Source organism: Leptonychotes weddellii, chromosome 12 (genome assembly GCF_054177405.1).
Source record: "Leptonychotes weddellii isolate Sample4059 chromosome 12, ASM5417740v2, whole genome shotgun sequence".
Classification (NCBI taxonomy): Eukaryota; Metazoa; Chordata; class Mammalia; order Carnivora; family Phocidae; genus Leptonychotes; species Leptonychotes weddellii.
Window position 1 is genome coordinate 34,671,042 of NC_138380.1, and position 11,864 is coordinate 34,682,905.

The 11,864-nt window shown below is 38.3% G+C and overlaps 1 protein-coding gene across 6 annotated transcripts in view; it reads left to right on the forward strand.

The window, feature by feature from the left end:
• IMMP2L (inner mitochondrial membrane peptidase subunit 2) overlaps nt 1-11,864 on the forward strand; it is a 750,329-nt gene that overhangs the window by 600,815 nt on the left and 137,650 nt on the right. The window contains exon 6 of one of the 6 annotated variants that reach the window (XM_081800245.1): nt 4,433-4,509. The exons of the other annotated variants lie outside the window; for them this stretch is intronic. Coding sequence (XP_081656371.1) covers nt 4,433-4,498 — 66 coding nt within the window. The 3' untranslated portion in view covers nt 4,499-4,509. The remainder of the gene's footprint in view (nt 1-4,432; nt 4,510-11,864) is intronic. 6 annotated transcript variants of the gene reach the window in all.

Sequence of the window (11,864 nt, forward strand, 5' to 3'; positions counted from 1 at the left end):
AGTCTTTGTTTGATAATCTGAGACTTCTAAGGACAAAAATTTTTACAGTCTATAAAAAGGTCTGCCATACCCCAGGTAATGTAGGTGACCAGACCTTTGGTCTCAAGTAATAAACACCATTATTCTTCAGCAAACAACAATAGTATAGTATGACTATACTACCCTTATCCAGGCACAGTCTTACACAGTGTTCCCTAAAATGGGTCCCTGGGCCCTATCTTTTTGAGCCTTTTGCCACAAGAATTTGTTTTGTTTTTATTCTGTTTCTTTGGTGAAGCAAATGCTTTTCCTTCTCTGAGTGTTGGAGGTGATTCGTTACCTGTCCTACATACTTATTCCTTCCTGAGTTACTCTTATGGTGACGTTATGAGCCCAGATGACATGTCCATATCCAGGAATAAATTTCCAAGTGAGTGCTTCCCTCTGAAGCCCACCCTACAGATGGCTCTCAGTGTTGATCTCTAGTCTGTTCTTTGAGGCTGACTGGTTATACAGTAAGCATGTGGCCTTCTGGCAGGTGGCAAAAGGCACTTATGTCATGGAACCAAGTCTGCTTTGCTCCATAACGTCAGGATCTCTGAGAAGATCACCACAACTGACTCTAATAGATTCTTCTAGTGCTTTCTGTTAAGTTTTTATTAATTTCTACAGTTTCTCCCTGTAGCAGGTGGAAGCCCCAACCCTAGTCTACTTTCATGCCCATGCCATGTGCTGTCACATGCTATAATTTTCTCTTCTTCAAACTAGCTGGAACTCACAAGTTTTTGATTATATAATAAACACTAAATGACAAAAGTTGTAGTTCTTTGTCCCAAAATGTTATACTGGTGACACAGTTAGAAGGAAGACAAAACTTTCTTCCCTCCAGCACTTGTCTCCTATTCTGTTGTCAATCAGATTGGTTGCAAGGACAATGATTAGACACTTCCTTGCAGGACTAAGTTGGGCTAATTTATATGTGTGTTGTAGGGGAGGAAAATCTTCCTTCTGTCCTCTTAGGTTCTGTGACTGGGCCTGAGAATTAAACTAACCTAAGACAGATCAACAAGAAAAAAGCATCAAATTTTATTCAATACTTTGATGGGCACAGGAGAGTCCTCATAAGAAAAACGAAGACTCAAAGAAGCAATTAGAACTGAGAGCTTACATACTTTTTTTTCAATCAAAGGATGATAAATTTGCAGAGAAGTGACAAAACAAAGGGATTTGGGGTGGGGGCAGTAAATTGTGGGAAATGTATGGGGAAAAGTAATGAAAGAGAAGGGCTGTTTTAATAGTTTTTTGCTTGTTTGTTTGTTTTTGTATAGATCCATTTTGGCAAAGATTCCCAGTTTCTAATGTTAAGAATGTTCTCTGTCTGGTACAGAGAGTGGACGTGTCTCATGAGATAATCTTGACGTGCCTTTAGGTAGAAAGGGGGAGGTCAGAGAGCCCTTCCTGCATCTGCTGCCTCTTAAGTGTCTTCAGCTCAAAATAATCAATATGCCAAAGCAGTGTATTTTGGTGTAACATGTTCTGATCTCCTTCAGTATGTAATGTGTATGTAGGCTTAAACCCCACTTAACTTTCTGATTTAATATGATGGATAAGATCTGATTGATGTCTAGCAGCCATTTCTTAATATATATAGACAGTTGTGCTTGGAAAGGGAGCAGCCTCTAGTAAAGCAAGAAACCTATATCTGGTCTATTTCTGTATAAGCCCCTATTTTAAAAATACAAGTAAGGGCGCCTGGGTGGCTCAGCTGGTTAAGCGACTGCCTTCGGCTCAGGTCATGATCCTGGAGTCCCGGGATCGAGTCCCGCATCGGGCTCCCTGCTCAGCAGGGAGTCTGCTTCTCCCTCTGACCCTCCTCCCTCTCATGCTCTCTGTCTCTCATTCTCTCTCTCGCAAATAAATAAAATCTTAAAAAAAAAAAATTTTTAAAAATAAATAAATAAATAAAAATACAAGTAAGATTTATTTATTTATAAAGAAGATTTGAGAAAGCTTTAAAAATAAATTGCAGTATAATAAAACAAAATTTGAAATAAATTCAGAACAAGGAAAGTATAAGGAGAAAGGAGTTAGAAGCAACTTCAAATGGATTTATTAATGTAGATGAGCACTAAACTGAACTCTGAAGTTATTGGCAGCTAAAGCAAAAAAGAAAATATTATACTTTATCTAGATCTCATTGTTTAACTAAAGAGAGTTCCCATATTTATTCAGGGGCCCTCAGGGCCCAGGCTGGTAGGTAAATAAGTGAAGAGGCTGAATGTGAACCAGAGAGAATGGTACAGCTTCTTTTCATCCCATCCAAAGGAATTCAAACTAAAACCAAACTGGAACAAAATCCTTGCTGGCTGAATAAAACCAGAGATGGGGATGGGGCTAGACCTTAATTAACAACTCTTTAGCTACAATTGAAATCTAGAAGAAATGTATCACATGGGTCTGTTTGGCATTCTGTAACATAAAATACAATGGATAATGCATAAGTTATTTTATTAAAAAAGCACAGAAATGGCCATTGCTTTAAAGGATCTTTCTAAAGTTGAACTTCTGAAAAAGCTGAAGATTTAATATTATTATTTTCCCTTAGTGAATATCCTATGAAGTCTCTAAAATTTTAATATGCCCCAAAGTGGCCTAAGAATGCCCCTAGGTGGCAGGACACACTTAATTAAGGATACTTAGCTTAAGTGACTAGAGCACTTCTAAGAGCTCCTGTTTTCCTTGCGCTGGAGTGAATATCTCTCATTACTGGGAGTTAGCAACGCAAAAAAAAAAAAACTTTCTGCAGCCCTTGGGTTAAATAAGAAGCAATGCCATTCGAGGTGTCTTGATTACATCTTGTGTTTGAGGATCATTGTACATCATCTATAAAGTTCACAGAGGAAAAGAGATCAGGAAATGGACTAGAAGGATCAGAAAAGGCTCCTCTAATCCTATCTCCTACTGGCCTGGTTACCCAAAGTTAGTGTCTCAGGTCAAAAAAAAAAAAGTTATCTCCATGTTACATATGGTTGTGTCATTTGAATTCCGCCTCCCCCCCGCCGCCGCACTCTCTTACTGTTTAGTAATTTCTGCTTTCTAGAATCCCTATGAAGAATTCTAAGTTGCCTGGTGGTACTTGTGAAAAAGCAAACTTTTCACCATTAACAGTGTCAAATTTCTGTGAAATCCCTGTCCAGGCTTGACTGCAGGCCACAGGATAGAGACTCAGTTCCAGGTGACCGGGAAGCAGTTTGCACAGCACAGGGCTTGGGTTTCACAATGTTCTGAATTGACCAGTGGCAGCCAGACCAAGGAAAGCTACAAATCGTCACCAGTGACGGTGAAACAATGGAGGCTGACTTGTCTGCTGAAGAGAGTGGTCAAACCTCTGACCACTGGCAACAGGACAAGGAACACAGTAACTACTGGGCATCCTGCATTCTTGGATGGCTTCCTTTGCTCAGATGTTACTTAGCCAAACCTGGGAATATGCCGGGATAGAGACGGCACAGTGCAAATACTGGCTAAGAATGACAGGTTTGATTTTGAAGTTAAGTCAGTTCGGAAGCAAGTGTCTCAAACTCCAGCTGAGATCTTTAGATTCAATTAGGGACTTTCAGTGAGGCCTTCAACAAGACTCAGAGTGCTGTTTGTTTCAAAGCACAAAGCACTTTAGATAGACTTCACCTGGCAAGAAGTAACACCTGGGCACCTCTCAATAAATCAGTGACCCCCAAATGTCCAGAGAACAATGAAGCTTCTGCAGGCTCTTTCTCTGTGGTATCTTTGTCAGGCCAGGGCATTCTTCCTTAAGTGTGTGCTTATTTTTACACTTGGTATTGAAACTCTTTATGGTTTTATTGAAATGTTTGTAATGTCTCATCATGTTTTCTTCATTTTGCAAACAAACTTTTATTTACCAGTTTGGCTGCCTGCAACTTGTGGCTAGATGTGTGACATATTTTAGGAGCTGTAAGAAAGTATGTGTGAGAGACCAAGAGTTTGTTCTCACAGTGTGGGGGACAGAATACTGAAGGTGTCCTCCCAAGACTCCCATCCTCGTGTTATTTAATCAAAGACTCACCTAGCAATTGCTATGGAAGCACTTTGAACACTGAATGAAGGTTAGTAATTAGTTGACTTTAAAATAGGGCAAGTTGCCTGGATTTTTCCAGGTGGGTCCAATATAATCACATGAGTCTTTCAAATCAGAGGGGGGTGGGTGTGCAGCACAGATAGAGTTGGTTGATGAGGAAGACAGAGATTTGAAGCGTGAGAGGGGCTCAACCCAATGTCACTAGCTTTAAAAAACGGAGAAAGTGGGGTTAGGAGCCTCTAGAAGCTTAGGAAGACCGCTGGCACTCAGCCAGCAAAAAATAAAAGACCATGTCCTCCAGCTCTGTGGAACTGAACTCAGCCAACTGAATGAGCTTTCAAATGGATTTTCCTCCAGAGCCTTTTCTGCTGGCACCTTGATTTCAGCCTTGAGAAACCGACGGCAGCTCCTCCCACCTTCTGATCTACAGAACTGTAAGATAATAGATCTGTGTTGTTTCAAGTGTATATTTGATCTGAGTTGTTTTAAATTTGTGGTAATTAGTTACGGTAGCAATTAAAAAAAAAACTCATACGTGTAAGACTCAGAATGCCTTGGGGTACCTCAGTGTCCAGGGTTACTTGAATTCAACTAAAACTAGTCAGGATGAGAGAAAGAATGAGAACAAAGAGGAGAGAAGGGGTCTAATGTTAAGAACAATGAAAGCAAGTTAGTCTCCGTTCTTAAGGATTTTTGCGTGCCTCATGGTATTCGTCTCTCACAGGACTGAGTGTAATTTTAATACTTAAATATTTCAGTTGCTTTTTGTTGTTATAAGATGCCCTTTATTATAAACTGTGCATTTAGTGCATTCTGTTTATGTGTACGAGGTTATAGTCGCAAAACCGTATCTGCTGTGCTTTAAGGAAAATATAAGGGATCTTCAAGGATCTTTTGATTTTAGATCATTTTGCCTTATAGGCTGATTTTAGAAACAAACTCGCATGTAAGATACACCATTGTCCCACATGCTGTCTCTTCCATCCACAGCCTTGGAGAATTTGAGGTTCTAGAAGGAGGCCGTCCACAGGAAAGTGAAGCAGCCTCGCCCTCTGTTGCTAGAAAGTTCTGAAGTTTGTGTACCCGGTCAGCACATGAATTCCCTCAACTTTGTCGAAACAAAAGTAGGAGTTTTAATATGTATAATTAAATTCACCTTTGAAGGCTCCTGAAGGTTGTTGAGGGCAGAAGAAATGTATTTTTATTAAAATGAGTCCATCTGTGGGAGACCTACCGTACATTTCTCCTTTCTAAGCACACCACTAACTGTTTCTTTTTAATCTTTTTTCTCACACAAGGTAATGTGAGGTGTTAGTAATAAGGAACCTGATTCAGTCTGTGGACAAAATGGAGGATGAGGGAGAGGATGGAAGAGCGAGCATACCTGTGATTTGCCCCAGTGTAGTTTCCCCCATGGTATCTTTTTCACCAGGGAACAAGCTGATGAAGAGTTTCCTCATCCAGAATAGATTGGGTCTTTGTATGATTTAGCTCCTGTGTTGCTGCTTTCTCAAATCTCTTTGTAGGTCTCCCACAGATGGACTCATTTTAATAAAAATACATTTCTTCTGCCCTCAACAACCTTCAGGAGCCTTCAAAGGTGAATTTAATTATACATATTAAAAGAAGGAACAAAATTCAGAATTTTGAGGATTTCCATTTTAAAACCAAATTTATTATGTTCAAAGTTGTGTTTCGATAGAAGGCAAGTATAATGTTAAAATATTAATCCATTCATGCCATTTAGCTTAAATTATTCACAGCTGCTTATATTTTATTTTTACAAGAATATGGCTTTTATCCATGAGTCCAATCACATTGAAGGAGGTGACTTTTAGAGTCCTTACCAGTGGAATTTTAGTATAGAATACACCCCCACCTTGTCCATTTTATGAGGTGTATTTAAAAAGCATTTGGTTGAAGCACAACAGAAAAACCAGGTAAATTGAACACTAACAGCTAAAGCGAAATGCTGGGCAACTATTTCCAAATTTAAAGTGCTTTGAAGCTGTTAAGTTGTTAAATCCCACTCCCCCCAAGTTCTCCTTCCCCCTAGGATATAAAGGGGATGATGATGTACAAAATATTTGGTGCTGTTTTCAGTGTTCAGTCTACATTTTCTAAGCTGATTTGGGAGCTTAGCTCTAGCCCCTCCCCCTTTTAGGATATTAAGACAAGAATCTTCTAGGTAGACAATCAGCCTTTCGATTTTCTGCTTTCTTATTTGCCAAAAGGTAATATTTATCTTTGCCAGTCTCATGGGGTCAGGAAACTCAAATGATAGAATACGTAAGGATGTAAACTCCATAGTGATACAAATATATGAGATTAGTGATGTTACTTAAACATTGTTATTAGCAATAATTCTATAGACTTACAATTCAGAAGGCACAGAATTGATAATTGGTCAGAATCCAGGAACCAGAGAGATCATTCCAACCTAGAATATTTTAATTAGGTTCTAATCTTTGCTTCCAAGCATTTAAGAAGTAATATGCCCATTGAATTTCTGCTTTCCACTCGTTGCCCAGTTCTTTCAAGCATAGTTGCTTCGCTAAAACTTCCAAAAATTTTTAGGTGGTGGGTTGTTTTCCCCTGGACAGTTTTATTAGTGTTTTCCTCAGACTTGAACTTGACTTCTGTAGCATGAAGTAGAGCTGCCCCCTCTTCATTTGAGATGAACATTTCTATTAAAATCACCAAGGGCCACGTTCATTTTTTTTTTTTTTATCACTGTCACTCTTTTGATTCCATGATGTAATGAATTAGGAATACCTGGGGAAACAGAATTACTTTGCAGTGATACTTCAGATTTTAGTAAGGGTCATTACTGATCATAAAATCTAAAGAGTTGATTTGACCAAGAAACAGGTAACAGTGGTGAAGCATTTGGATTAAGCTCACACAGCTGGTTTTTAGCAAGTAGAATTAAAAGCCAGTTCTCCTAATTCTGAGTCTAATGTGCTTTCCAGTATGCAGTAGGGAGGAGGAGGATACAAACAGAAACATGGCTTACAGCAGCAACCATCAGATGATGGCCTATGGGTCATATGGGACCCACTGCCTATTTTATAATGTTTTAATGGAACACTGCCTTGCCCATTCATTTACATTTTGTCTAAGGCTTCTTTCACACTCTAAGGGCAGAGCCGAATAGTTGGGTCAGAAACCATCTGACCCATAAAGTGTAAAATATTGACTATTTGGTCCATTGCAGAAAAAGTTTGCTGCACTCTTAGAAAAAAAGGTGACTAAAAGGTCTGGTTGGGGCACTTTGTGAACAGCTTCTTCAGTTTGCACATTTGGTCCTAATTGTAATTTAGAATAAACTGGCTATTAGACAAAATTGTTTGGCTCACAATTACAGGTTAATGTCAACAAATGTGAATATATACTTGCAAAAGAAAGGTCAATACATATGTTCAGAAGGCCTTTCCCATAATACAGGGATGGTTTCCTATCCTCATATTCCTGAGAGCCAAGAGATACTTAATTCGAAGTAGTGGAAACTTACGCAGGAAACACAAGAACTGTATTCAGGTATGTGCAGGACTATCCTGACATGTCTTTGTCCTTCAAGTCCAACTAAAATGCACTTCTGCTGGTAAGTCCCCGATCCCCCTTCTCCCTTCTTTGGGCAGAATTAATCACTCTTCTGTGCTTCCAAAATACTTCCAAATACTATTATGGCATTTATCACACTGAATTACAGATAGTGGTTCATACATTTGTCTCCCCAGTCGATGGTGAAATCCTTGAAAGTGAAGACAATACCTTATTCATTTTGGCATCCCCATCATGGGGCTGAGTCTCTGGCTCATAGTTGATCTAAATACTTGATGAATCAATGTATATTATAATCTGAGAGGGCAAAGCAAGGACCAATGCGACATTTTAGTATAAAGAACTTTGTGACAGTACTGGCAACTGATAGAACCATGTCCTAAGTTGCACTGTCCTCAGAGACCAGAACTTGAGGTTCGAATGCCTGGGTTTGAATTTTAGCTGTGCTGTTTACCGTTTGTCTTTGGGTGGATCACCTACTGTTGGCACCTCAGTTTCCTCACCTTCCAAGTGGAGGTGATAGAGGCAGCGGTTTTCTAACTATGGTCTGTAGAATCCTGGGGATCCCCAAGATCCTTTTAAGAAGTCTGTGAAGTCAAAACTATTTTTACAAGAATGTTACGACCTTATTTCTCTTTTTCACTGAGTTTCATTGGTAGTGCAAAAGCAATGGTAGGAAACCTATTGGTGCCTTAGCACAAATAAAGGAACCAAGTTGAACTTATAGTAATTATTGTCTTTTTCATTACACACTGGCAGAAAAACATGTAATTTAATATAAGAATGTCCTTGATGAAGGAGTAAAATTACTAATTTTATTAAGTTTCAGCCTTTGGATACAGTGTGATCTATTTTGTGTGATGAAACGGGAAGTCTGTATAAATCAGTTTTGCTACACTTTGAAGTACAGTTGTGGTCTTGAAAAGTTCTTGTGCTATTGAGTTGCCAGCTGAACTAGCCACTGTTTTGACGTGTAATGCCATTTTTATTTGGAAGAATCACTAACATTATAGTTATGGTATTTGGCAGGTATCTTCTCAAAAGTTAATGATGTGAACTTATCACTTCAAGGAAGACAACTAATAATATTTGTTGACAATGATGGAATGAAGCTTTTTTGCAATATTCTGAATTTTGGAAAACTTGTGTCTTCCACCACGAGCTTGAGAACTCATTACTTAGACTTTTCTGAAGAGATTGGTAGTGATATAAATGGGATTTTAGAATATTGTATAAGACAGTATTTGGAAAATCTTCCTAATTTAAGGTACTGGTATTTTCCACATGACCAGTGCATGAGGTTACCTGCACAGGTAAAGATCCATTCAAAGTACAATATGGATGTGGCTTAATTAATAGATTTTAATATAATTTCATTATATTAAGGGTTTTGATAGGGTTTCAGATTTTACATTGCAATGGTTCTTTTAGAAAATACCACTGTCAGGTTTTGGTGTGGTATCAAAGAAGAGTACCTGCAAATATGTGAAAGGGCTATTAAAGTGCACCTCCCTTTTCTAACTACACATTTGCATCTGAGGTCACTTTTCTTCTATACTTCAAGCAAAACAGCATCCTGTAACAGACTGAATGCTGGAGCAGATAGGAAAATCTAGGGGTTTTCTATTAAGGCTGACATTTACATTTTTTTGTAGATCTTTTTAAAACCTCTGTTTTCACTAATTTTTTTTGTTGGCTTTGACTAGGTTACTTAATCTATGAACCTCAGTTGAAATTATAGTTGTCATAAAAATGGGGTTTTTTCTTTTTAGGTAAATACTTCCCATTTAATTTCTAACAGTAGATAAAACCCACATAATAAAAACTGAGTTCCTGCATTTTTAAGAGTAGGCAGGGGTCCTAAGAAGATGTGGGGGAAACAGGCATTCTCTTAAATTTGTGGTGAGTATAAATTTGTATTAACTCTTTGGTAACAATTTGGCAGTATCTGTCAGAACTTAAATTCACATGGTCATTGAGTCAGCAATGTAATCCAGTGTTGTTTGTAACAGCCAAACAAGGAAATGGGGGTGGGGGGGAGCACCTGGGTGGCTTAGTGGTTTAAGCATCTGACTCTTTATTTCACTTGAGGTCATGAGATTGAGCCCCACATCCAGCTCTGCACTGGGCATGGAACCTGCTTAAGATTCTTTCACTCCTTCTGCCCTCCAGTCCCCCATTTCCTGCTCTTAAAAAAAAAAAAAACAAAAAACAAAAACATAATAGAGGCAGAGGTTAAATAAGTGCACCTATACAGTGAAGTAGCTTATATGTTGCAGACATTAAAAATAGGATTTATGTGGGGGCGCCTGGGTGGCTCAGTTGGTTAAGCGACTGCCTTCGGCTCAGGTCATGATCCTGGAGTCCCGGGATCGAGTCCCACATGGGACTTCCTGCTCAGCAGGGGGTCTGCTTCTCCCTCTGACCCTCCCCCCTCTCATGAGCTCTCTCTCTCTCAAATAAATAAATAAAATCTTTAAAAAAAAAATAGGATTTATGTGGAACTATGAAAATCTTTTCAAGATACTGAAGTATGACAGTATTTTTTTGGTAAAGGTTTTATTTATTTGACAGAGAGAGACACAGCGAGAGAGGGAGCACAAGCAGGGGGAGTGGGAGAGGGAGAAGCAGGCTTCCCATAGAGCAGGGAGCCCGATGCAGGACTTGATCCCAGGACCCTGGGATCATGACCTGAGCCGAAGGCAGATGCTTAATGACTGAGCCACCCAGGCGCCCCGACAGTATTTTTTAAAGATGCAGAGAATTATTTTTAGTAGGATTTCATTGTGTATATAATTTGCATATTTCTGTCTATAGAAATAAATGGCCAGAAACTAGGAACCAGAGTTGTATTGGGGAAGCAGTGATGAGGGATTGAGGAAGGGGTAATAGGGGGCATTCACTTTGCACTTCATACCTTTCCATATTATTTGATTCTTTATCACATGTGCTTTCTTTAAAAAAAAATTGAGGTGATAATACTTATAATGAAAACTAGTTGAGATAATGTTAAGTCTCTTGGCTTATAAAATATGCTCCGTTATCGGCTGGACAAGTGAATGACTGCTTCATGTATTTGTGTGGTGCCATCAGTAGATCATTCTCCAAGAAATTTCTAAATAATAGCTGGACAGAAGGGTCATAGACAAGAATTATGTCTGAGTATATCTAACTGACTTCTAGGGTTGAATTGATACTCTCTGATCTCCATATTTATGAAAGATTAGCCATAGTATTTTGATGATGAAAGTTCTATACCAAACATCTTCCACCAAAAGGTTCTCTCTGAGCTACCTTAAAAATCTTCATAATTTCCTTTCCATCCATTAATTCTCATAGCATTGACTTTTTCCTTTCAATTTTGTACTCAGAGTTTGGAGGGGCTACTGGGACAAATAGACTACACTTAGTTGGGTGCTCTGCCATGGTGAGAAGCTCGCTGTCCTTTGTAATGTATGACAATTTAGTATACTTGTTTCATAATAGCTAATTCCGTAAAGTAGAACTTATTTAGTAGGATGCCCCTGTTCTTAGGATAAGCTTATCTTTAAGGTAAGTTTAGGCTAAAAAGAATACATTTGCCTTCTTAAAAAGCATTCCAGATTTTATTGTATTCCTTAAAAATCACTTCGTGATTACCAGTACTGGTTTTTGAAGGGTCATAATATGATTGCACAAATGTGTACAGACTATATGAAAAAACATTTTTATAAAACATTTAAGGCTTAGGTTATTGTGTGAAAAATGAATAGACCTTTCTGGAAGAATAGAAATTAATAATTTATCCCAAGCATCTTATTGAAAGGAAAAAGCCAATTTGAATAATGTTGGGGGATAAAGCATACCAGTATTATTCTTTATTTCTTATATTAATGAATTAAGATACAAAAACTCAATAAAAATTACATTAAAAACTCATAAACATTGTTCAAATCTTCTTTCCCTATTAGTTATGTTGATGAAACAAGCATTTCTTAAATGGTAGTTAATAACAATAGGATTTTAGTGAACCAAACAATACATGGGCTCATTCATTGACTCACCAGACATTTGCTGCATGCCAGACCATGTACCAGATCCTAAGGCCTCAATGTTGAATAAGATCGATTTCTTGCATTTTAAGAGTTCAGTGGCCAGTGGAGCAGACAGACCTATAAACACGTAAGAAAGTACTATGGTAAAATAGGAAGAGTATGCGGTTTTGAGATCAACAAATTTATTATTT